The 27578-nt window shown below is 44.7% G+C and overlaps 1 protein-coding gene across 1 annotated transcript in view; it reads left to right on the forward strand.

The window, feature by feature from the left end:
- LOC123484960 (leucine-rich repeat serine/threonine-protein kinase 1-like) overlaps positions 1 to 27578 on the forward strand; it is an 85990-nt gene that overhangs the window by 28512 nt on the left and 29900 nt on the right. Inside the window, 20 exon segments of the mRNA XM_045215779.1 lie at positions 579 to 706; positions 898 to 1061; positions 1559 to 1696; positions 3451 to 3563; positions 4282 to 4352; positions 5305 to 5434; positions 6848 to 6960; positions 7065 to 7279; positions 8265 to 8429; positions 9732 to 9904; positions 10113 to 10236; positions 10354 to 10513; positions 11816 to 11968; positions 11971 to 12091; positions 12600 to 12771; positions 13209 to 13384; positions 15526 to 15665; positions 19052 to 19204; positions 19514 to 19676; positions 24136 to 24299. Coding sequence (XP_045071714.1) covers positions 579 to 706; positions 898 to 1061; positions 1559 to 1696; positions 3451 to 3563; positions 4282 to 4352; positions 5305 to 5434; positions 6848 to 6960; positions 7065 to 7279; positions 8265 to 8429; positions 9732 to 9904; positions 10113 to 10236; positions 10354 to 10513; positions 11816 to 11968; positions 11971 to 12091; positions 12600 to 12771; positions 13209 to 13384; positions 15526 to 15665; positions 19052 to 19204; positions 19514 to 19676; positions 24136 to 24299 — 2936 coding nt within the window.

Consider the following 27578-nt stretch of genomic DNA (forward strand, 5'->3'; position numbering starts at 1 on the left):
CTCAGAACAGCCTCAATTTGTCGGGGCATGGACTCTACAAGTTGTCATGTTGACTCCAATGCTTCCCACAGTTGTGTCAAGTTGGCTAGATGTCCTTTGGGTGATGGACCATTCTTGATACACACAGGAAACTGTTGAGCATGAAAACCCAGCAGCGTTGCAGTTCTTGACACACTTAAAGCGGTGCGCCTGGCACCTACTACCATACCCCGTTCAAAGGCACTTACATGTTTTGTCTTGCTCATTCACCCTCTGAATGGCACACATACGCAATCCATGTCTCAATTGTCTCAAGGCTTAAAGATCCTTCTTTAACCTGTCTCCTCCCCTACACTGAATTGAGGTGGATTTAACAAGTGACATCAATAAGGGACCATAGCTTTCACCTGGTCAGTCTATGTCATGTAGAGAGTTCTTAATGTTTTGTCCACTCAGTGAATCTACTCTCTGTAGCTGTTCTGCAGATCTCCGTTGTATTGTTAGCCTCACCACCTCACCTAATCCTGACCCTGTTGTGTGTGTGTGTGTATGTGTGTGTGTATGTGTGTGTGTTGTTCTCTGCTACTGTCCTACTGTAGACTTCGCCAGGTGAATCTGTCTCAGAATGAGTTGACCAGCCTGCCGTCCGGACTGCTCCATCTCACCAGAGTCCAAAGCTCTCCGCTGTTAAGAACAAGCTCACCTCCCCTATTTGACATTCCTAATGGTATGATCCACCGCAAGTCAGTGTGGTCTTTGCTCTTTGCCCAAAATGTATTATATTTTTAATGATCTCCAATTGTTTCTCTGCTGTTTATTTTCTCTTTATTTGTTCATGTGAAGCACATTGTATTGCTACCTTGTACAAAATGTTTTATATAAATGTTATAGATTGACCCTCTTCTGCTCTCTCCTCAGGTACTAACTGGATAGGTCTGCGTAAGCTGGAGGAGCTGGATGTGTCTGATAACTGTCTGACCAGTCTTCCTTCTGCCGTTCTGCACTCTTTCAAATCCCTCACGTCCCTCAAAGTCTGCCGGAACAGACTCACCAGCTTCCCTGACCCCTGGGCCTGCCCTCTGGTAGGCAGACACTACACTAGACATTATGGCCTGGTTCCATTTGGACCCCTAGCACCTTCCTTTAGATCCTACCCTGTTTAGTGTTTGTCTCATAGATATAGAACTAGTTGTATCTCTATGGTTCCCCTGGTAGGAACAAACTAGGGCCTGGTTCCTTTTGGACCCCTAGCACCTTCCTGTATCTCCTTTTAAATGTTCAGTTCTGAAAGGACTGGATAGGTGAAATAAATATGGTGGAAACTCCATTGGAGAGCTGGGTAGAACCATCACACTAGTTGCTTACGCCTATCCAGCCCTTTTAGATTTGTGACCGTTGTTGGGGTAGAGGTAAGAAGGTATTAGGTATTGAAATGGAAAGTGGCCATGTCTTTTAAATTATACAGACTCCTCTCAGGGAAGCTTCACTACCTCCTTTGCCTACTTGCATTCAGAGAACTTGAGTGATGGTTTTGAAACATCTTCTGGATGATGGGAGTCATTGATTTCCCCCTCTGTAGAAGCACTGTCGAGCCTCATCCAACGCCATCGAGAGTCTTCCCAATACCATCTCCATCTTCTGGAGAACTCAGCTGCAGGAGGTGGATTTCTCGGACAACGTCATCAAGGAGCTGCCCTCCTATATATTCGAGCTGGAGGTAAGGATGGGTAGCCCTGGTAGGGTTTGGCCTAAGCTTCAGCTCAGTGGGCTAACAGTGTTTTGAGTTGCACTTGTCATTCAGGTTCAATACTTGGGCAGTCTGAGCTGTACATATCACAGGTTCAATACCTGGGCTATTATGTGTAGCTCAAAACCCTGTTAGCCCACTGAGCTAAAGCCTAGGCCTAAGTACCTTAACACTGGGAGCATAGTTTCCTAAATGGTGGTTCATGGCTGATTCCGTTTGCGGCCTGGCTAGAAACATTGGATTTGTTGACTTGATGGGTCTAACCTGAATAAACCTCCCTAAACCTCCATAAGCTTTACTGTATTTATAAGAATATAATATGCCATTTAGCAGACGCTTTTATCCATACATACATTTTTACGTATGGGTGGTCCCGGGGATCGAACCCACTACCCTGGTGTTACAAGCGCCATGCTCTACCAATTGAGCTACAGAGGACCACCAATACGTAAAAATGGGCGACCCGACCAAATTCACATAGAAATGTGCGTTATAGATCTGTCACTCATTGAAAGCAAGTCTAAGAAGCAGTAGATCAGTTCTATGTACGCTATTTCTATGCTTTCCGTTTAGTTTTTGTATCTTTTCCTTTCGGTTTTGTACACCAGCTTTAAACAGTTGAAAATACAATATTTTGGGTTATTGAAAATATATTTCACAGCGGTTTAGATGGTACAATGATTCTATACACTAATTGTTGGATTGTTTTGTCACATAAACTGAAATTACGCAAACTATTAGAATTTCTGCGACCAGGAAATGGCGGCGCGATTTCTGCATATTGAACCTTTAAGTAACCACTCACAAGATGTGAGGATTTCTGTATTAAACCTGTAGTTTTCCCAATGACCTCAAGGTGGCACTGCTGTACTACTCTGCAGTCAGTGAACCCCTACTGAAGCAGTCAGTGAACCCCTACTGAAACAAAGATTCAGCTTTAGTATGATGAGTCATGGTACGCTTGATAAGGTTTTAAAGATATTAGCATAACAGTAATGATGAATGGAAATTTATGTTAAGCGTTTGTTTATTTTAGGCTCCTGAATTCCGAGGAGAACAATGGAATGTTTAATTTACCTCAGGAATGCTATGGGCTTTATGAAGCAATTTTCCAAATGTTTGTAAAGGAATGAGTACTGCTAGATTGTGGATTTCATTACCTCTCAATCTTTCTAAACATATGTGGCAGAAGAGGAAGAGAAAGAGTGAGGAATAGAATAGAGGAAGAGAAACAGAAGATTGAGAGAGTGACGGCAACAGTAGACAGGGTGGCGCAGTGGTCTAAGGCACTGCATCGCAGTGCTAGCTGTGCCACTAGAGATCCTGGTTCGAATCCAGGCTCTGTCGTAGCCGGCAGCGACTGGGAGACCCATGGGGCGGTCCACAATTGGGCCCAGCGTCGTCCAGGGTAGGGGAGGGAATGGCCGGCAGGGATGTAGCTCAGTTGGTAGAGAATGGCGTTTGCAACGGCAGGGTTGTGGGTTCGATTCCCACGGGGGACCAGTATGTAAATTAAAAAATAATGTATGCACTCACTAACTGTAAGTCGCTCTGGATAAGAGCGTCTGCTAAATGACTAAAATGTAAACAGGGACACTAGATGTGAGTTAAATTGTCATCACCACAGGCCATGCTTTGGTGACACTGTCTCTTTCTCTCTCTCTCCCTCCCTCCCCCCTTTCTCTCCCTTTCTTTCTCTCTCTCCCGCTCACTCTCTTTATCAGGCCCTGGTCTCTCTCAGACTGTGTAAGAATCAGATCTCCACTCTCCCGGCACCCAACAAGTGGAAATGCTCTCTGCTCAGAACCCTTGACCTCTCCAGGAACCAGCTGGGCAAGTAGGTGAAAGGTCATAGGTTATACATCTTACCACTCACACTTACGACCCGTCCCAGAAACAACTACTAGCCCCTAGACATCTGAAGGTGCTACATAGTGAGTCCAAGGAGAGTACACTAGACCTGGTCTCTCTCTATATCTCTCTCTGGTATAAGCAGTATGTTAGAAGCTCCACCTTTCCCTTTGACACGCTAGGTCAGAGTTTCACCTTATTGCTTAAACCATTCCAGTTCCTTCAGATCTCCAAGTGTCAAGGGGCTAGGAGTTGTTTCTGGACATGGCCTTAACCTCTTACTCTTCATGTCTTCCACTCACTTCAAGGCCTGGTTCCATGTTTAACTCTAGCTTCCTCCTTACCCTGGTCCTTACCTTTTTGGTGTTAGTAACTTTGGGTACTATAGATTAGTGAAAGTAATATGGTAGAAGCACTTATTCAGGGACACTTTACTACCTTCACCTGTCATTTGATATTGTAGAATACAGAAGGGGGTAGGACTTGGGGGAAGGGGCAAATGACCGTATGGAACCTGGGGCTGTATGCATCAAGATCTAGGATCAGGTCCCGCCCTTTCCTTATTCAGGCCCCTAATCTTATTCATTATAATCTAAAAGGAAAAACTGATCCTAGATCAGCACTTTTCAACCGACATGGTAAACAATAGACAATACAACCAAGAATGCATGAATGTGATGGAAGTTGGAACCGCTTTGTTTCAGGCCTGAGGAGGGACCCAAAACCAGGAAGCTGGCCTTCCTGACCACATGGCACCGAAGAGACCCTGACCCAGGTACTGGTTCTGCACTCATGTGGACTGGCGCTGTTGACTGTAGTGTGACTTTAGTGGACTGTCATGGACTGGACTTTTGAACTTGACTGAATTGGACTGAACCATAGTGGTCTGTACTGATCTATAGTGGTTTGTAATGAACTGTAGTGAACTTGACTGGACTGGACTGATCTAAAGTGGTCTGTAACAGACTATTACAGCCAGGACTGGACTGGACTAGACTGGACTGGACTGGACTGGGACTGTGGCAGAATAATTCCTTTGTTGGTTGTCTGTTCAGATTCTCAGTCTGCCGGTTGTGGCCTGGACAGAGTTTAATAAGCAGCGATGCTGGCCACTGGTCACATTTGGGTCCTAAGCCCCTGCTCATGTGGTTTGGAACCCCCTCTATTTCACCCTGTCATAGGAGAAAAATGCCTCTCATCATGGTCATCTGGACCACACAGACTCTTAAGCCAGTCGTGCTCTCTCTCTCCCTCCATATCTCTCTCTTTTCTCTCCCTCTCTCTTCCTCCATCTCTCTCTCTTTTCTCTCCCTCTCTCTCCCTCCATATCTCTCTCTTTTCTCTCTCTCTCTCCCTCCATATCTCTCTCTTTTCTCTCTCTCTCTCCCTCCATATCTCTCTCTTTTCTCTCCCTCTCTCTTCCTCCATCTCTCTCTCTTTTCTCTCCCTCTCTCTCCTTCCATATCTCTCTCTTTTCTCTCCCTCTCTCTTCCTCCATCTCTCTCTCTCTTTTCTCTCCTCGCTCTTCCTCCATATCTCTCTATTTTCTCTCTCTCTCTCTCTTCCTCCATCTCTCTCTTTCTCTCTCCCCCTTCACTGACTGCTCCAGCAATTAGTAACCCAATACTGTACATCCTGATCCTGCAGTGACTGCTGATGGTCATTGACCGCGTGTGTGTGTGTGTGTGTGTGTGTGTGTGTGTGTGTGCCTTTCCCCTGCTTGTCAGTATGCCCAATCGAGTTTCCAGTAATTTTGCGGGATACGTTGGAAGTGCTTTCCTTGAACGACAACCAGCTGGAGTGTGTGCCCCAGTCCGTGTGTGGCCTGAGAAACCTCACGGAGCTCTACCTCTCCAAGTAAGTGCCACAAGGCTCATCACACTAGCCTCCTTTCCTTGTCTCCTTTCCTTGTTTCCTCTCTTATCGATCTCACTCAGCTCTTTCACCACATTATTTCTCTAGTTAAGTCCATAGACTGACTATACTTTTCTTGTCTCCTCATCTACTTTCCTCACCAAGCTCTTCCATCCCAATTTAAATGCCCTAGGCTTGGTCCCAATCGCCTTAGCTCGCCTTCTTTCCTTGTCCCCTTCCTCCATAACTTCCTCATACTGAGGTGGAACACAACAGCTGAAAACTAGCCTTGTGGTCTCAGATGTATTTGTGCTGTCTTGCCAAATCTTATTGTCACCAACCTAGCTGAAAACCTATAAGGTAGTCATCTGTCCATTCCTGTCATCACACAGTTGTAATAACAAAGGGAAGGAGACAAGGAATGGAAGCATTTTAGAGTATTGGTACGCAGCCCCACTCTCTGACTGTCCTGTCCAGTCCTTACTGTTGTGAACTGGTTTGGAGGCAGCTGTTGCCTGCTGTTCTGGCTGTGGGTCAGCAGGGTCACTGTTCTCTGTCTACTTCTCACAGTCTACCAGACTGCAGGCTCCAACAGGAATACATGGGCTTTGTCCCAAACTGCACCCTATTCCCTACATAGTGCACTACTTTTGACCAGAGACCTATGGGTGTCCCCATGGGCCCTGGACAAAAGTAGTGCACTATATATAGGCTGGTTGTTGCCCAGAGTGTGATCTAGAGGTTTAGCTGGAGATCAACAGCTTCCTCAATGTTATCATCTTTCCCACTCAGACTTTGTTTTGTTGTTATCCAGTCCTGTGTAATAACGGTCATTGTAGTCCTGGCTAGGCTAGTGAATGGAGTTAGTTCTCATCTCATCCATAGCAAAAAGGCTACAGTCTCACCTTAGGAGTTATACAATAAGGTTGGTTTCCCGGGCACAGATTATGCCTAGTCAGTCCTCCAGGGAATAATACCCATTGAAAGTGCTTCTTAGCCCAAGACGAGATTTAATCTGTGTCCAGGAAACAGGCCCATTATTCCATTCTCTATGTTCACTTATTCACATAGCAACAGGACATGTTGTGGATGAGAAACACTTTGTCCCATTAGCATTCCCCTATATGTTTTCAGAGATCATATGATGGAAACACGTGACATTAACATTCACCCATCAAAGTGGTCCTCCAGTTCCTTTCCCTCTCTCCCCTGATCTGAGAACAGTAACCCAGGTATCCTGTATGTATAGTACTTAACTACATCTCTCTCTCTACTAATCTGAGAACAGTAACCCAGGTATCCTGTATGTATAGTACCTAACTCCATCACTCTCTCCCCTGATCTGAGAACAGTAACCCAGGTATCCTGTATGTATAGTACCTAACTCCATCTCTCTCTCCCCTGATCTGAGAACAGTAATCCAGGTATTCGAGAGCTTCCAGCTGAGTTGGGGCAGCTCTCTAACCTGTGGCAGTTGGACATTGAGGACCTCAACATCACTAATGTTCCCCAGGACATCAGGAAAGAAGGTATTTACCACCACACAGTGTGTAAAGTGTGTTTTGTGTGTGTGTGTGTGTGTGTGTGTACATATCTGTGTGTATTAAACATCTATCACATCTATCACTTTCAGGTCCAGCATCAGTGTTGTCCTTTCTCCGAGCCCACCTACGGAAGGCGGAGCCCTGTAAGCTGCTGAAACTGCTTGTGATTGGTCCTCCTCGGCAGGGAAAGACGGCCCTCCTGGAGGTGTTACAGACGGGCAGGACCTCCCCTTTCTCCCCTGCAGAACGAAACATCAGCACAGCTACTTGGGAACTGGACAGACCCAATGGTGTTAAAGCTAGCGTAAGAGAACACACACAAACATACAGAATTCACACACGCACGCGCACACATACACACGCGCACGCCCAAGGTGCTTCCACCAAGTATTAACTCTTTGGTGTGAAGACATACACAATCAATACATATTTTATTTGTTATTAATTAGAAACATTTTCTTTCATTTTTCTTTCACTTTGAAAATGTAGAGTAGATTGGTAGGACAAAAATCTATTTGAGTCCATTATAAGATAACATTTGAAGGAAGCTAAATCAAATATGAAAAGTTTGCAATGCACACTGTTCTTCTGTTATTGCTCCCATGTCTTCCTATAACATGTTTTACTTCCAGAAAAGAGATCTGTATGAACTCATTATGCATTGGTTTAAAACAACATTACTTTTTATTATGTATTTCCATGAGAGCCTGGGCGCCAGTCTGTTTTTAGTCTGGGCACCAGTCTGTTTTGAGCCTGGGCGCCAGTCTGTTTTGAGCCTGGGCGCCAGTCTGTTTTGAGCCTGGGCGCCAGTCTGTTTTGAGCCTGGGCGCCAGTCTGTTTTGAGCCTGGGCGCCAGTCTGTTTTGAGCCTGGAATGGTTACTATGATTACATCATGTTACAATTTATCAAAGTAACACAAAGGCAGTCATGTTGACCCATTCCTAATCTCGGAAACCCAGAACTAAAATCTTGCTTAATTGCGTCAGATGCTTGATTAGGATACCATTTATTATACGTAGTCAGTCCACGAGAGATTAACCCATTCGTAATTCCTAATCTTGACACAATAATACAACATATCTCATCCTGTATAGACGTAGGGGTGGAATTGAGGGAATTGCGTTTCCAAAGTAAAACAAATTTGACATTTTGGTATTTTAGTAGACGCTCTCTGTCAGTGCATTCAGCTAAGGTAGGTTTTGACAGTGGTATAATTTTGTCACATAGTAATTGTTTTTGAGTGAAATTTTTTAATTTTCTTCTTCTTTTAATTCCACCACCGTAACAGACGGACTCTGTGGCGTTCAACGTGTGGGACATCGGCGGTCCGGCCAACATGTCCACGGTCAACCAGTGTTTCTTCACGGACAAGGCCCTGTACGTAGTCATCTGGAACCTAGCTCTGGGAGAGGAGGCTGTAGCCAATCTGCAGTCCTGGCTGCTTAACATTGAGGTGAGACAGAAAACATGTTAGTCGGACTAGTGCCATTTAGTTTCTTCTTTTTATTAAAGAAATACATTTGAAAAAAATGAATGAGATAGTTGGAAATAGAGGGAGAGCCAGGCTAGTGGGAGAACAGTAGGAGTGAACCCCGGTCTCCGGTGGGGAGCAGTATATTGGACTGACTGGGAACATAACCGCTAGCCCAGAGGCTCTGCATGACTGCCATGTATTTTCAATTAGTATTTTTTAAATATCCCTAAATGATTTGACCTGAATTGACTCCCCTATCTTTTCATGACTACAACATCTGTCTGTCAATATTCTATACAAATAATGCATTTTATTTTATAAATTGAATTTTTGCATCCAAGGTGTTATACAACAATGGTAAAAATTATCTGAGAGAATAAAAGAGCCTCACTCTAATTATTTCAAGTGACTCTGACAGGTGTCAGTGTTTTTAACTACAAAGGTCATGTCTATTTCCACTGTGGGAAGGAACGGTCAGGTCACAGGACGTGGATGAGTTGTCCTGTTTGACCACAATGACCTTTGGGAGTCAAAATGTCAAACCTGTTGTAGTAAAACATCAAGAAAACTGACCACTGTCCTCATTCTCCACCTTTATGCCCTAAGTTTGCACTTCCCTTCATGAATTTAAAAAGAAAGGGCTGGTGTAGGAAATATAGTGGAAACTCGCTTACACAATCCAATGAATCCACAGAAGAATTGATTTAGATAAACGATCACATGTTAAAATACTTTAATACTGATAAAAACCTTTCTAGTAAGTCACTGTGCTGTATTTATTCGGATGAATATAGCGCCACCTACTGGCTGAGAAGGAGATCAGGGTGAAGTACTTCGGTACAGAATTGGGATGCAGGGTCAGAGCAGGTCTTTGTGGTCATACCCTACAGTGCCTTCAGAAAGTATTCAAACCCCTTGATTTATTCCACATTTTGTTGTGTTACAGCCTGAATTCCAAATGGGTAAAAAAATGTTTTTAAATCACCCATCTACACACAATACCCCATAATGACAACGTGAAAACATGTTTTTCAATTTTGTTTTTGCAAATTCATTGAAAATGAAATACAGAAATATCTAATTTACATAAGTATTCACACCCCTTTGCTATGACACTCCAAATTAAGCTCAGATGCATCCAATTTCCTTTGATCATCGTTAAGATGTCACTACAACTTGATTTGTATTCAGGCTGTACCACAACAAAATGTGGAATAAGTCTGTATGAATACTTTCTGAAGGAACTGTATAGGACTTCTGAACTTGACCTTTGACCTGCAGGCGCGTGCCCCTAACTCTGCGGTGGTGGTGGTGGGTACCCACCTGGACCTGATCGACACCAAGTTCCGTACAGAGCGGGTGGCCACACTGAGGGCCTACATCCTGGCACTCAGCAGGTCTCCATCAGGCGCCAGGGCCAGTGGCTACCCAGACATCACCTGGAAACACCTGCAGTGAGTCATACACAGAGACCGTAGGGGACACACACACACAGTCACACACACACACACACAGTCACGTTACCACACACACACACACACACACACACAGTCACGTTACCACACACAGTCAGGCGACACACACAGTTTTGATTTCCTCAACCCTTGGCATGAAAGTGTGTTAATATGACTCTGTATGTGGTGTGTGTGTGTGTGTGTCCAGTGAGGTATCGTGTAAGACCCAGGAGGGTCTGGATGGTCTGAGGAGGTTGATCTTCCAGGTGGCCTGCTACATGAAGGACAACAGCAGTAGTTCAGCTAGCGGACACAAGCTGGTGGGCAGACTGGTAAGTGTGTGTGTGTTTCTGTGTGTGCATGCATGCTTGCTTGTGTATAAAGCTCTTGTGTGGGTAACCCCAGACTCAGAATTCAAATGCGTTATGAACCCTCTATAACCTTCATAGATCCCAAAGAGCTACCTGACGCTGCAACAAGCGGTGCTAGGTGAGCGGGGGCGGCGGGACGCAGAAGACGAGGTCCAGTACCTGACAGACGCACAGCTGGACCTCGTCATAGAGCAGAACCCAGGAAGTGACATCAGAGACTACGAGGACCTGCAGACCGGTACCAAACCCCTCTCCTTTTTAGCCATTATTTATTTATCGACCTTATTTCATTAAAGGCCCATTGCAGGCAAAAACGTGATTTTCCTGTGTGTTATATATATTTCCACACTATGAGGTTGGAATAATACAGTGAAATTGTGAAAAATATGAAAATGCACTTTTAGTATAAGAGCTGAAATGTCAGACTGTTTTGGTAGGATGGAGTTTGGGCCTTCCTTGGAGACGTCACCATGCAGTTAATAGACCAATAAGAAAGAGTTCCAAACCTCTCTGCCAATAACAGCACATTTTCAGTTTTCCCCTCCCCACTCAGACCACTCCCCAGGCAGTCCTAGCAAAATTCTTGCTTGAGAAATTGCCCTTTGCTAAGAAGCTGTTTTTCTTTCTTTTTGACCATTTTAATTTAAAACAATCACAGTAAGGTTAAAGGGAAAACTCCACCAAAAACTATCTTCTGGTATTTGTTTCTTTAGTCCATTGTTGATATTGTCCCAAAATGTTTTGCATGTCAACAATCAAGTTTTCAAGATATCTAACTTTAAAAATACATATACAGCCGGTATGATGCTGTATATCTGTATTTTGAAAGTTATATATCTTGAAAACTTGATTGCTGACATGCAAAACATTTCAACAATGGACTAATGAAACAAATACCAAAAGATAGTTTTTGGTTGGAATTTTCCTTGAATTGTTACCCAGAAATTATTTGAGATAAAAAAAACAGCTGCGTTGGTACTTTTTTAAAAGCATTTTAATATTGCATGAATCGATTCAATGGTTTTATACACAATTACACATACTCTCTTCAAGTTGGCTTTCTCATCCTTTTACATATTGTGTAGACCAGGGGCCACTAACCTTGGTCCTCCTGGAGAAGTACAACAACTAACCCTCCTGGTTGAACTAACATTTACATTTTAGTCATTTAGTAGACACTCTTATCCAGTGCATACATTTCATACTTTTTCCCCCATGTACTGGTCCCCCGTGGGAATCGAACCCACTACCCTGGCGTTGCAAGCGCCATGCTCTACCAACTGAGCCACACAGGACCATAGTATATCATATACTGCATTGTCCAGACTATTATATTCCATTTTTCCGTATGAACATATTCCTCTTCATTATCCCGACCTCCATCTTGTTTTATTTCTGTTTTATTGTGCTGCTGATCTTGATTGCTGCATTGATGGGAAAGAGCAGACAAGGGTATTTCACTGTACTTGTGCACGTGACAGTAAAAACTTGAAACTTGATCTCTTCCCACCCTCTCTCCCTCCCTCATCCCTCTCTCCAGCCATAAGCTTCCTGATCGAGACAGGCACCCTACTCCACTTCCCAGACACCAGTCACGGCCTGTGTACCCTCTACTTCCTCTGTCCCGTGTGGCTGTCGGAGTGTCTGGAGCGGATCATCCACCTGAAGAGCTCCCGATCGGTGGCCTGGAACGGGTGATCCGAGCGGAGGACCTCCGCATGCTCCTGGTGGGAACGGGCTTCACCCAGCAGACGGAGGAGCAGTACTTCCAGTTTCTGGCCAAGTTTGAGATTGCTCTGCCTGTGGCCAGCGATAGGTATGGACGGGCGGTTCTCCAAGCTGGGCCCTGGGCCATGTTCAGCAGAGCACAACATTGTGGACCATTCAGATAGAAATGTCTTATTTAGAACAAGCCTGCCTCTCTGATTTGTAGAATAAGGAATCTAGTCAGGTCTATTCGTGACATTTCTATCTGCAACATTCCACTAAGTTTGCCTACTGAACATGGCCCAGCTACATGGAGACTGATTCTCAGATATGATGTGCACTATCGTGCTGACCTGAACTGTTCAGGCTCATGTTCTTTTCACAATGCACTTTGTGGCACGGCTTAGCTCTCTGAAAGCAAACAGAACTGACCCTCTCATATATCTGCCCCACCTCGTTCCCCTTATGGACATCCATAACTTCTAACCCTACCTCTGTCCTGCTCCTCCTATACCGTTACCTGATCCCCCACCACCTGTCTCTTAAAGCAGCTATGGACATTCATGGTTTCCTTATTCGTCTTCCCTACATTTAACTCTACCTTTTCTCCCCTATAGTTACCTCCTCCCCCACCTCCTTCCTCCTAAACCTGCTATGGACATCCACGGCTTCCGCCAAGAGACCGCCAACACCATCCAGCGGCTCTTCAAGATGAGCTTCGTGCCGGCGGGATTCTGGGAACGTTTCATCGCCCGCATGCTCATCAGCCTCACAGAGATGGACCTCCAGGTAACAGGGTTTCCCACCCACACCTGCATTGGCAGTTTAACAGGGTTTACTGGTGACACCCGCAGGGGCATTGAAAAGGCTGTATAGAAGTCTGTAAAACTCGTGACGTGTCAGATGCCATTTATGTAAAGAAATGGAGCATATTCACTGAGTATACAGCATATGTAATTATGCTCTTCAATAAAACACATTTGAAACCTACACTATATTCAATACGTTTTGTAAGATTATGGTGGGGGGGTTGGGTTGGGGCAAAAGACAGAATGCAAGACAATTGTATCTGTTGTGCTCACAGGCTTGTACCTATTCTTAAAACTCTTCCTTTCTGTGTTGTCCTAGTCCTGTGAGCCTAAGAGGAATGCTAAGTGTTCTCTCTGTGTTGTCCTAGTCCTGTGAGCCTAAGAGGAATGCTAAGAGTTCTCTCTGTGTTGTCCTAGTCCTTTGAGCCTAAGAAGAATGCTAAGAGCGAACGGAGGAGGACCACGGTGATCTACAATTTTGCGGGGACAGGCAGCCAACAGAGGAACCGCTGTAGCACCTTCAGAGTCCGCCGCAGTAAGACCATCTACTGGAGAGAGGGACTACTGGTCACCTTCGACGGAGGGTATCTAAGGTGAGGGATTAAGGGTCGGGTACATTGGGGTAACTTACTTGAAATGCATGCGTGTAACTCGAATGTTCGAGCAAATCTCCCATTGACTCCCATGCATAATGTTTGAGTTAGGATTTGGCTAACCTCGTCCCCCAGGCTATTGCGCACAGCACATATAAGCCTGGGATTTCAACCATTCAAAGTTGGCCTTAGTGGGAGTGACCATAGAATTATATGGCAGAGACCTACTGAGTAAAGTATTTGTCATCCTATCATTTTAACAAATCACACAACTGCGAGCCGTGGGGAGGGTTAGGAGGAAGGTGTTGTGGGAGATGATTGGTTTGTAAATTAAGCCGATTAAGCCAATACCTATGTGGCGGGAGTTTCTCCCGGTCTTTCTGTATTGGCTAATGAAAGCCAAGTTTGACGCGTTGGTCCAACACTCTTCGCGCATTTGGGCGGAAGTGTCTGGGAGCGAGATTAGGATATGGCCCAATGTTAGGTAAATAAATACTGTATGCCTTACTGTGTAGCACATTTTCACAAACACATGCTCTACAACAAGGTGTTGATTTCGCTGACATCATCCGTCAGGAAGAGTGCCAAACCCCGGCTAAACGCTAAATGAGCAGACCTAATTAATCAAACCCAGAGCCGGCTCAGCATTGCATACAGGGCTAATTAGCCAGGCACTTATTGATAGGTCTTAAAAATGCACATGTACTGTTATTATGTGCTTCATTGTGTAATTATTAGAGAACAAGTTTAAAAGTGCTACATAAAACGACTTACACATTTGCCGGTATATTTCCTAAAACACAGTGTGTGCATCTTTCTCTTAACTTACAGCATATTGAGATACTTTCTCTAATGAAACATGCTGATAATAGATTATAACCATTACACCTAATGTGTACCTAATGAAATCTCTTCAAAAGTGCACATGTACATCTGAGTGTTGTCAGTGGGCTCTAAGGCTCTTAGTTAGCACATACAGTACCTTCAGCAGAGGGACGCTTTCAAAGAACCTTTAGAGAACAAAGAACCTTTAGAGAACAAAGAACCTTTAGAGAACAAAGAACCTTTAGAGAACAAAGAACCTTTAGAGAACAAAGAACCTTTAGAAAACACATCTGGGAACATAGAGTGTGGGGACTCAACTCCTTTCCTCTGTTGCATTTTTTTGTGCTAAAATGTTTATTATTTTGTTATCAATGTAATTGTTTAAGTTGTTGCGTTTTGAGGTCACTAAGGACCTGTTTCCTGGGCACAGATTAAAGGGGAAGTTCAGTATTTTACCATTTAATGTCAGAAGTATCTTCACCCTGAAAGTAGTTTAGAAGCCAGGATGTAATCAATGGTCCAGTTTAAACCGCCACCACAAACTTCAGCTAACTTTAGCCAGCGTTAGCTGGCCCATAATACTTTCAGAGTAGTCATCAAGTAGTACAATCCTGAACTTCCCCTTTAAGCCAACTCCTAGTCATCGACTAAAAAGCATAATGGAGATTCTCCAAGTGATTTCTAGTCCAGGAATAGGCTTCTCTGGGTCTGAGAAACCAGCCATACAGTAAGTCTGTTACAGTTGCACAGGATTTTATTTGAAGATCAACTTGAGGTCATCTGCAAACCTCAAGCCCTCTGTGAAATTTAATAGCAGACTGTGGGCAACATTTTCTTAGTGCAAAAGCATTGTGTAAAGTGCAAAATGACCATAAACCTAATTATAATCTGGCAGCGTGATTTAATTTGAATATTTTCTTCACGAAAGTGCATTATAAAGATGTGACTTTATGTATTGCTCAGTTTACTAAACTAGTTAAATAATTGTCTCCTTTTATAATGCATATTGTTGAAGAAGAAATGTCAAATGAAATCACACTGCAACATTATAATGATGTTTACAGTATTTGTTGTACTTTGCACAATGCTTTAGCTCTATGAAAAGTGCTGCCTGTGTTCATCTGAAAGCACAGGTTGGGTGACAATGGTTGAGACGGAGCTGACCATTAACTTTCACCTCTCAGTTCAGATAGCAGAAAGGAGATGAGAGGTACACACTTTAGACTATTGACATGCACACTCTCCAACTTCCTCTCTCTCTCTCTCTCTCTCTCCCTCTCTCCTTCCCTCTCCCGTCTCCCTCCCTCCCTTGGCAGTGTGGAATCGACTGATGTCAACTGGAAGAGGAAGAAAAGCGGAGGCATCAAGATCATTTGTCAATCAGAGACCAGGGATTTTTCAGCCATGGCCTTCGTTACGGATCACGTCAACTCCCTCATCGAACAGTGGTTCCCTGGTGAGGCTTCTCTCTCTCAATTCAATGAAATTCAAATGGCTTTATTGGCACGGGAAACATATGTTTACATTGCCAAAGCAAGTGAAATAGATAATAAACAAAATTGAAATAATCAGAAATGAACAGTGAACATTATACTCAAAGTTTCAAAGGAATGGAGACATTACTCTCTCTATCTCTCAGCATGACAGCCACAGTCTGTCATATTTCCTGCTGATGACTCATAAGTGTTGATGACTCATAAGTCATTATTCCACATCAAACTCCTGATGCTGCTTTTAGATCACCTGTCACAATACAGCACTTAGCCGACTGCTCAGCATGGTGGGTGTGTTGTGATCTGCGATATGTGCATGCGTTCATATTTGTGTTTGGTTTCCCGCTCAGCTGGGGCCACTCATATGAAAACGTATGCACACATGACTGTAAATCGCTTTGGATAAAGGTATTGGATGACTAAGTGATTAACGTTGATTGGGGATTTATTTCCACTCACATGCATGAGTCATTCAGAATGTCTATATTTACATGGGCCCAAGGCCCAGTCCTAACTGGTGATCCATACCTGTCAGATAAACCATGCAGTAATGTCAATGGGATTCACGCCCAGAAAGTTATGTCTCAAGTTAATTGGGATTCAGTCTGTTGGTGTGTCCCTGTCTCTGTGTGCACTCCTCCATATCCCCTTTCTTTTGATAAGATAATCAATTATTTTCCCTAAAGGGGAAGTTTGATTGCACCAATAGATACACCACCAGTAAATACACAGTACATACACAAAAACAGCACCTCTTCAATGACTTCAGCTTCATGTCCTAGGCTGGAATCCGTGGCAGTCAAGATCGTTGGTCACCATTGACTGGTGTTCACACTTCATAATTACTTCATAATTATCAGCTAGCTATACAGTGGGGGGAAAAAAGTATTTAGTCAGCCACCAATTGTGCAAGTTCTCCCACTTAAAAAGATGAGAGAGGCCTGTAATTTTCATCATAGGTACACGTCAACTATGACAGACAAATTGAGAGAAAAAAAAATCCAGAAAATCACATTGTAGGATTTTTAATGAAGTTATTTGCAAATTATGGTGGAAAATAAGTATTTGGTCACCTACAAACAAGCAAGATTTCTGGCTCTCACAGACCTGTAACTTCTGCTTTAAGAGGCTCCTCTGTCCTCCACTCGTTACCTGTATTAATGGCACCTGTTTGAACTTGTTATCAGTATAAAAGACACCTGTCCACAACCTCAAACAGTCACACTCCAAACTCCACTATGGCCAAGACCAAAGAGCTGTCAAAGGACACCAGAAACAAAATTGTAGAACTGCACCAGGCTGGGAAGACTGAATCTGCAATAGGTAAGCAGCTTGGTTTGAAGAAATCAACTGTGGGAGCAATTATTAGGAAATGGAAGACATACAAGACCACTGATAATCTCCCTCGATCTGGGGATCCACGCAAGATCTCACCCTGTGGGGTCAAAATGATCACAAGTACGGTGAGCAAAAATCCCAGAACCACACGGGGGGACTTAGTGAATGACCTGCAGAGAGCTGGGACCAAAGTAACAAAGCATACCATCAGTAACACACTACGCCGCCAGGGACTCAAATCCTGCAGTGCCAGACGTGTCCCCCTGCTTAAGCCAGTACATGTCCAGGCCCGTCTGAAGTTTGCTAGAGTGCATTTGGATGATCCAGAAGAGGATTGGGAGAATGTCATATGGTCAGATGAAACCAAAATAGAACTTTTTGGTAAAAACTCAACTCGTCGTGTTTGGAGGACAAAGAATGCTGAGTTGCATCCAAAGAACACCATACCTACTGTGAAGCATGGGGGTGGAAACATCATGCTTTGGGGCTGTTTTTCTGCAAAGGGACCAGGACGACTGATCCGTGTAAAGGAAAGAATGAATGGGGCCATGTATCGTGAGATTTTGAGTGAAAACCTCCTTCCATCAGCAAGGGCATTGAAGATGAAACGTGGCTGGGTCTTTCAGCATGACAATGATCCCAAACACACCGCCCGGGCAATGAAGGAGTGGCTTCGTAAGAAGCATTTCAAGGTCCTGGAGTGGCCTAGCCAGTCTCCAGATCTCAACCCCCATAGAAAATCTTTGGAGGGAGTTGAAAGTCTGTGTTGTCCAGCGACAGCCCCAAAACATCACTGCTCTAGAGGAGATCTGCATGGAGGAATGGGCCAAAATACCAGCAACAGTGTGTGAAAACCTTGTGAAGACTTACAGAAAACATTTGACCTGTGTCATTGCCAACAAAGGGTATATAACAAAGTATTGAGAAACTTTTGTTATTGACCAAATACTTATTTTCCACCATAATTTGCAAATAAATTCATTAAAAATCCTACAATGTGATTTTCTGGATTTTTTTCTTCTCATTTTGTCTGTCATAGTTGACGTGTACCTATGATGAAAATTACAGGCCTCTCATCTTTTTAAGTGGGAGAACTTGCACAATTGGTGGCTGACTAAATACTTTTTTTCCCCACTGTATGTGAATCGTAATAATCTAGCTAACCAGATGGATTTACAGGCAAAAATAACCTACAACTAATGTTATGCAAGGTATATGTAAATTCTTCGTGGGTAGCTAGCTGCCAATTCTTCATGGCTATCTACATAGCTAGCTAACAGTAGTAGCTAGCCAGTCAACATTAGCCCTATTGCCTTACAATGGGCTTGCGATCTATCCACACTACAGTGGGTAGTGTAGGCAGGTAAACATGCCAAAATTAACACAGTATATATTTATTAATGTATCAAGATAAAATATTGAAGTCAGGCAACATATGAGATGTGAATGGGCAACATTTCATTCTGAAGTCGGAGTTTATTTTCTCTCGCTTCAGCTCAAATGATGTCCGCCATTGATTTCAAGAAATTGTGCGCGATTATTTTACGTGCTTGCGTCATATTCCTGTGCATACTTTCCATTGAATCTTGCATCGATGCATGCTTAAAAATATGTACAAACAGAGTACGCATTCGAGAAGTGCCCTCCGTGCTCCGTTCCACATACTTTAATTTGGACTCATACTCTGACCCTCCCGTGCTCCAGCTTGCGTGCTCGGAGCACGGTAGTATGCATTTTGAGAACATTTTCTGTTAAAAAGCCTCATAGCAGAAGGTAAAAAGGATCCATGGAAACGTTCCGTTTTAAGGCAGAGATGATTAGAGATAACATGACACAGGGAGACTGATGAGAATCGGTTAAAACAGCAAGGAAAGTAGTGGAGTCAGGGCTTTGACGTTTGGCCTCTAGGGATGTTTGTAGTCCGGAGTGGGCTGCACTACCCCTAGACCAGACTCCACCAGACCATGTGTCTGACTTTCTGTCTCTCTCTGTGTCATCTCCCCTCCTTTAGCACTGACGGCCAGTGAGAGTGATGGGACCCGGTTGATTGAGCAGTACTCCCCCTGTCCCCAGTGTTCCTCCATGAGCAGACAGAACCAGGGGCCTGGGAGTCTGGGAGAACCCCCAACCAGGGGGACTGCAGCTGGAAGAAGAGGAGGAGAAGGTAGGGTGGGCCAACTTCTAATGGAATGTCTAGGGGCTATTGCAAATGTTTAAGTAAAACCCAATCAATGCAGACATTAAGCACTAAAACAATCATTTGCCCTTTTACCTTAGTGAAAGCATACCCTTATAATGTATTATTACTTGTTATAAGCGTGCATGAGCCCCTATAATGTTTTATAAATCAACCTATAATATCGTTTTTTTGTACTGGGACTGCTGTTAAACAGTGTTTGCGCTCTGAAGTCCGCTTTATCTTTTGGTTCGATCATGGTAACCATGGTAACATTGCCGACCATCCCACCGCTAGGCAGAGAAAAGGTTGGTGGAAGAGGAGAGCACTTCTTCAACATGGAGGACTGTGTGATCGCTGCCATGGACCAGGACTACATAGTGTGTCCCCAGCACCCCGACCAGCCTGTCCCCCTTCAGGAGCTGGTCCCAGAGCTTTTCATGACCGACTTCCCCTCACGGTAACCTCTCACCTTTCACCCTGACCCTTGACCTCTAACCCCTGACCTGTTGACCTATTAGCGCTGCACAGCTGTCTTCTTCACATAGGATGAGGCTGAGGAAGGTGCTGCACAGATGGGCTAATCTTCTTCACATAGGGGTGAATCATATCTTCCACTTAAGTCACATTTTCACTTAGTCATGCATTGACGTCAATGGGAGACTAGTTTAAATGTGGATGCCAGACAATTTGTAGATCAGTCATTCTTTGCTAAGCTTTACTAGGGCCGATTCTCTCGAACATGCTGTCAAACTTGCTCCCACACACACACCCTCTGAACCTCAAACCTCTTATCCCTAAACTTTGACCCCTCATCTGTCACTTTTGACCCTTCACCTGTCACCGACACTCAGGCTGAGCTGGAGCTTTTGGTTATAACCGGGATAGATGGCTCTATTTAGTCATTAAGGACAACCAGAGATTGCCCCTTGCACTGGGAGAAAACATTGTTTTGTTGATTGTTCCTTTGTTTCACTCACTTAACACTCCCATTACTGACTAAATGAAACCAGGCCATTCTCACAGCACAAAAACACAGGATGCATCCCAAATGGCATCCTATTCCCTATATGGTGCACTACTTTTGACCAGGACCCATAGTGCACTATGTAGAAAAATAGGGTGTCATTTAGGACAGTCTTTCTTTTAGTCCTATCCCATTAGGTGTTGCGTAGTTGAACTCTGTCTCTGTCTGTCCCTGTCAGTCTGTCCATCTGTTTGCCTGTCTTCCCCCTCCCCTGTCTGTCCGTCTGTCAGGCAGGAGGTCTATGACTCCCACAGTCAGTGTGTGTGGATGTTATTGAGACCTCTGCTGAGACTAATGTAAACTTGGCTGATGTGTACTGTATTATTGTGTAATACAGGGCCTTGTGGTTTCCTCCTGTAGTATTGTGTAATGCAGGGCCTTGTGGTTTCCTCCTGTATTATTGTGTAATACAGGGCCTTGTGGTTTCCTCCTGTAGTATTGTGTAATACAGGGCCTTGTGGTATCCTCCTGTAGTATTGTGTAATACAGGGCCTTGTGGTTTCCTCCTGTAGTATTGTGTAATACAGGGCCTTGTGGTTTCCTCCTGTAGTATTGTGTAATACAGGGCCTTGTGGTGTCCTCCTGTAGTATTGTGTAATAAAGGGCCTTGTGGTGTCCTCCTGTAGTATTGTGCAGTACAGGGCCTTGTGGTGTCCTCCTGTAGTATTGTGTAATACAGGGCCTTGTGGTTTCCTGCTGTGTTGATAGGAGTCTCCTTAGGCTCCTCACTGACAGGACCTTGACATGTACAGTACGCAGGCATAGCTACTCTGTACACACACACACACACACACACACAGCTCTCCAGGGGTTTGGCTGCGTAATGAGTTTCAGTTGATTTCTCACCAGTGACAGCATCAGTTGATGTATTGTTTACCCTTAAAGGTAACACACACACACACAGTGCTTGAGGGTTGATTACACAAGCATATCTCTGTGAAATATAACAGGCCGCTGTCGTATTTACTGTTCATGGGGCAACAATCACTCCCAAATATTTATGCTATCAAAGCAGCACAGTTTAGTGCTGCTCTAAGACAAGAGATATATTGACTAAATAATCACTTCCTCAAACACTGGTGCCACGAGTTGACATCAGCTAACGCCACAGCTATGTACATACACACACACACAGGAACGTGCAAGCGAGCGTGCACAAGAACATGGACACACAGAACATACACACACAGGAACGTGCAAGCGAGCGTGCACGAGAACATGGACACACAGAACATACACACACAGGAACGTGCAAGCGAGCGTGCACAAGAACATGGACACACAGAACATACACACACAGGAACGCGCTCTAACACTCTGCTGTGTGACTCTGCCGAAATGCAATTTAAAGCATGTGTGAGATTAAATTGACCCCGAATAATGTTTCCCAAGCCTTACAGCTCCAGGATGGATGGTCAACTCTGAGCAGTTTAGATTGGCAGCTGACCAAGGCTTTATGTTCTACGCTAATTTAAGTGGCCGTGCCGGTTTGTTGACTTAGCTCTCTACATTAAAAGCTCACATGAAAGACTTGGGCTGGGTCTCAAATGGCACTCTATTCCCTATGTAGTGCGCTACTTTTGACCGGGGCCCTGTCAAAAGTAGTGCGTTTCATAGGGAACAGAGTGCCATTTGAGACGCAGCTTTGTGTTCATAATATGAAGAGGATGCTAATAAGGATTTAGGAATGTTGCTATGGCGACTATAGCTTCAGCCCTATAGCAGAATGCAATACATAGGATCCTTTGTTGGATATGTATGGTGCATGTGTTGACGTCCACCAGGTAGAGTTGAGGTTGAGATCAGGGAGGTAGATGTATTAATGTATGGTGCATGTGTTGACGTCCACCAGGTAGAGTTGAGGTTGAGATCAGGGAGGTAGATGTATTAATGTATGGTGCATGTGTTGACGTCCACCAGGTAGAGTTGAGGTTGAGATCAGGGGAGGTAGATGTATTAATGTATGGTGCATGTGTTGACGTCCACCAGGTAGGGTTGAGGTTGAGATCAGGGAGGTAGATGTATTAATGTATGGTGCATGTGTTGACGTCCACCAGGTAGAGTTGAGGTTGGGATCAGGGAGGTAGATGTATTAATGTATGGTGCATGTGTTGATGTCCACCAGGTAGAGTTGAGGTTGAGATCAGGGAGGTAGATGTATTAATGTATGGTGCATGTGTTGACGTCCACCAGGTAGAGTTGAGGTTGAGATCAGGGAGGTAGATGTATTAATGTATGGTGCATGTGTTGACGTCCACCAGGTAGAGTTGAGGTTGAGATCAGGGAGGTAGATGTATTAATGTATGGTGCATGTGTTGATGTCCACCAGGTAGAGTTGAGGTTGAGATCAGGGAGGTAGATGTATTAATGTATGGTGCATGTGTTGACGTCCACCAGGTAGAGTTGAGGTTGAGATCAGGGAGGTAGATGTATTAATGTATGGTGCATGTGTTGATGTCCACCAGGTAGAGTTGAGGTTGAGATCAGGGGAGGTAGATGTATTAATGTATGGTGCATGTGTTGACGTCCACCAGGTAGAGTTGAGGTTGAGATCAGGGAGGTAGATGTATTAATGTATGGCACATGTGTTGACGTCCACCAGGTAGAGTTGAGGTTGGGATCAGGGAGGTAGATGTATTAATGTATGGTGCATGTGTTGACGTCCACCAGGTAGAGTTGAGGTTGGGATCAGGGAGGTAGATGTATTAATGTATGGTGCATGTGTTGACGTCCACCAGGTAGAGTTGAGGTTGAGATCAGGGAGGTAGATGTATTAATGTATGGCGCATGTGTTGACGTCCACCAGGTAGAGTTGAGGTTGGGATCAGGGAGGTAGATGTATTAATGTATGGTGCATGTGTTGACGTCCACCAGGTAGAGTTGAGGTTGAGATCAGGGAGGTAGATGTATTAATGTATGGCGCATGTGTTGACGTCCACCAGGTAGAGTTGAGGTTGGGATCAGGGAGGTAGATGTATTAATGTATGGTGCATGTGTTGACGTCCACCAGGTAGAGTTGAGGTTGGGATCAGGGAGGTAGATGTATTAATGTATGGTGCATGTGTTGACGTCCACCAGGTAGAGTTGAGGTTGGGATCAGGGAGGTAGATGTATTAATGTATGGCGCATGTGTTGACGTCCACCAGGTAGAGTTGAGGTTGAGATCAGGGAGGTAGATGTATTAATGTATGGTGCATGTGTTGACGTCCACCAGGTAGAGTTGAGGTTGGGATCAGGGAGGTAGATGTATTAATGTATGGTGCATGTGTTGACGTCCACCAGGTAGAGTTGAGGTTGAGATCAGGGAGGTAGATGTATTAATGTATGGTGCATGTGTTGACGTCCACCAGGTAGAGTTGAGGTTGAGATCAGGGAGGTAGATGTATTAATGTATGGTGCATGTGTTGACGTCCACCAGGTAGAGTTGAGGTTGAGATCAGGGAGGTAGATGTATTAATGTATGGTGCATGTGTTGACGTCCACCAGGTAGAGTTGAGGTTGAGATCAGGGAGGTAGCTGTAGCATGCTGAAAGATGGTGATTACATTAGTGATGGATAGTGAGGCTTTGTGGGTACTGTATGGAGTATACATATTATAATGTAGTGTATGGGGTATACATAGTATAATGTACTAAATGGGGTATACATAGTCTAATGTACTAAATGGAGTATACATAGTCTAATGTACGGTATGGTGTTCAAGTGTGCGTTTGTGTGTTATATTGGTTGTTTCTGTAGAAGAACCAGCTGGAGTGTGTTTATAATGTTTGTGTGTGTGTGTGTGTGTGTGTGTGTGTGTGTGTGTGTGTGTGTGTGTGTGTGTGTGTAGGTTGTTTCTAGAGAAGGCCCAGTTGGAGTGTGTTTATAATGTTGTGTGTGTGTGTGTGTGTAGGTTGTTTCTAGAGAAGGCCCAGTTGGAGTGTAGTGAGGAGGAGAGTGATATCCTGGGCCAGGGGGGCAGTGGAGCTGTCATCTACAGAGCCTGTTACCGCGGCCAACCAGTCGCCATCAAACGCTTTCACTTCAAGAAGTGCAGGCAGCAGACCATCAGCAGTGATACAGGTAACACACACACAAACACACTCTATCAAAGGATCAGGTGCACACACAGACACACAAACTCCCTTGGAATCACACACACGTGCAAACAGTGAATACATACACACACACAGGTCTATTTTACGGGCTCCTAACCAATTGTGCTATTGTGTGTGTTTTTTCACGTTATTTGTTACTTATTTTGTACATAATGTTTCTGCCACCGTCTCTTATGACCAAAAAGAGCTTCTGGATATCAGGACAGCGATTACTCACCTCGTACTGGACAAATATTTTTTTCTTTAACGAGTCGGACGTGAAGGATTTACTTCAGACACCCGACAAGGCCCAAATCCCAGTCATTCGCAGGAGAAAGAGACAGAGATACCGGGATGTAGGTCGGGGTGCCTTGTAAGGATCCGACGGCGAGTGTTAATCTGCCTCGACCATCAGTCCTATTAGCCAACGTACAATCATTGGATAACAAAATAGATGAGCTACGATCACAAATATCCTACCAACGGGACATACAAAACTGTAATATCTTATGTTTCACCGAGTCGTGGCTGAACGACAACATAGATAACACACAGCTGGCGGGGTTTATGCTGCATTGGCAAGATAGAACAGCGGCCTCCCGGTAAGACAAGGGGTGGTGGTCTGTGTATATTTGTAAACAACAGCTGGTGCATGAAAGCTAATATTAAGGAAGTCTCGAGGTTTTGCTCGCCTGAGGTAGAGTATCTCATGATAAGCTGTAGACCACACTATTTACCAAGAGAGTTTTCATCTATATTTTTCGTAGCTGTCTATTTACCACCACAAACCGATGCTGGCACTAAGACCGCACTCAATGAGCTGTATAAGGCCATAAGCAAACAGGAAAACGCTCATCCAGAGGCGGCGCTCCTAGTGGCCGGGGACTTTAATGCAGGGAAACTTAAATCCGTTTGACCTAATTTCTACCAGCATGTTAAATGTGCAACCAGAGTAAAAAAACTCTAGACCACCTTTAATCCACGCACAGAGACGTGTACAAAGCTCTCCCTCGCCCTCCATTTGGCTAATCTGACCATAATTCTATCCTCCTGATTCCTGTTTACAGGCAAAAACTAAAGCAGGAAGCACCAGTGACTCGGTCAATAAAGAAGTGGTCAGATGAGGCAGATGCTAACCAATAGTACTGTTTTGCTAGCACAGACTGGAATATGTTCCGGGATTTTTCCGATGGCGTTGAGGAGTACAACACATCAGTCACTGGCTTCATCAATAAGTGCATCGATGACATTGTCCCCACAGTGACCATACGTACATACCCCAACCAGGTATGGTTGTGGTCCTCTGTAGCTCAGCTGGTAGAGCATGGCGCTTGTAACACCAAGGTAGTGGGTTCGATCCCCGGGACCACCCATACACAAACACATTTTTATGCACGCATGACTGTAAGTCACTTTGGATAAAAGCGTCTGCTAAATGGCATTATTATTATTATTATTATTATTATTATTATTAGAAGCCATGGATTACAGACAACATCCGCACTGAGCTAAAGGGTAGAGCTGCCGCTTTCAAGGAGCGGGACTCTAACCCGGACGCTTATAAGAAATCCCACTATGCCCTCTGACGAACCATCAAACAGGCAAAGCGTCAATACAGGACTAAGATTGAATCGTACTACATCGGCTCCGACGCTCAGGGGGGCATTGTCATGCTGAAACAGGAAAGGGCCTTCCCCAAACTGTTGCCACAAAGTTGGAAACACAGAATCGTCTAGAATGTGGAACTAAGGGGGCCTAGCCCAAACCATGAATTCATGAACCATTATTCCTCCTCCACCAAACTTTACAGTTGGCACTATGCATTCGGGCAGGTAGCGTTCTCCTGGCATCCGCCAAACCTAGAGTCGTCCATCAGACTGCCAGATGGTGAAGCGTGATTCATCACTCCGGAGAATGCGTTTCCACTACTCCATAGTCCAAAGGCGTCGAGCTTTACACCACTCCAGCCGACGCTTGGCATTGCGCATTGTGATCTTAGACTTGTGTGCGGCTGCTCTGCCATGAAAACCCATTTCATGAAGCTCCCGACGAACAGTTCTTGTGCTGACGTTGCTTCCAGAGGCAGTTTGGAACTTCGGTAGTGAGTGTTACAACTGAGGACAGATGATTTTTACGCACTACGTGCTTCAGCACTTGGCGGTCCCGTTCTGTGAGCTTGTGTGGCCTGCCACTTGCGCCTGAGCCATTGTTGCTCCTAGACGTTTTCAATTCACAATAACGGCACTTACAGTTGATCGGGCAGCTCTAGCAGGACAGAAATGTGATGAACTGACTTGTTCGAAAGGTGGCATCCTATGATGGTGCCACGTTGAAAGTCACTGAGCTCTTCAATACGGGCCATTCTACTGCCAATGTTTGTCTATAGAGATTACATGGCTGTGTGCTCGATGTTATACACCTGTCAGCTGTAGTGTGTGTGTGTGTGTGTGTGTGTGTGTGGAGACATCCTTGAGTTGTCGTCTCTCTCTTGAAGGGCCTTGTTCATGGAAAGATATTGCAGCTCTTAATCCTGATCTCTCTTTTCTCATCCCTCCCCTGCCGCTGTCCTCTCCTCTCTCTCCTCCCCTGCCGCTGTCCTCCCCTCTCTCTCCTCCCCTCTCTCTCCTCCCCTCTCTCTCCCCCTCCTCCTGTCTTATGCCGAGTAGTGATAAGGGTTGTCTCCAGCCTCAGAAGGCCACATCTATCACCTCACTGCTGCTTCCCTCCCTCTCTCTTTCTTCCCTTCCTCTCTCTATCTTCCCTTCTTCTCTCTTTCTTTCCTCTCTCTTTTTTCTCTCTCTCTCTTTCTTCCCTCTCTCTCTCTTTCTTCCCTCTCTCTCTCTCTCTTCCCTCCCTCCCTCTCTCTCCCGTCTTCTCTCTATACCCAGGCTGTGATAAGGACTGTCTGTGTGCTTCCCTCCCTCCCTCTCTCTCCCGTCTTCTCTCTATACCCAGGCTGTGATAAGGACTGTCTGTGTGCTTCCCTCCCTCCCTCTCTCTCCCGTCTTCTCTCTATACCCAGGCTGTGATAAGGACTGTCTGTGTGCTTCCCCTCCCTCCCTCTCTCTCCCGTCTTCTCTCTATACCCAGGCTGTGATAAGGACTGTCTGTGTGCTTCCCTCCCTCCCTCTCTCTCCCGTCTTCTCTCTATACCCAGGCTGTGATAAGGACTGTCTGTGTGCTTCCCTCCCTCCCTCTCTCTCCCGTCTTCTCTCTATACCCAGGCTGTGATAAGGACTGTCTGTGTGCTTCCCTCCCT

This window comes from Coregonus clupeaformis, unplaced genomic scaffold, assembly GCF_020615455.1.
Source record: "Coregonus clupeaformis isolate EN_2021a unplaced genomic scaffold, ASM2061545v1 scaf0512, whole genome shotgun sequence".
Lineage (NCBI taxonomy): Eukaryota > Metazoa > Chordata > Actinopteri > Salmoniformes > Salmonidae > Coregonus > Coregonus clupeaformis.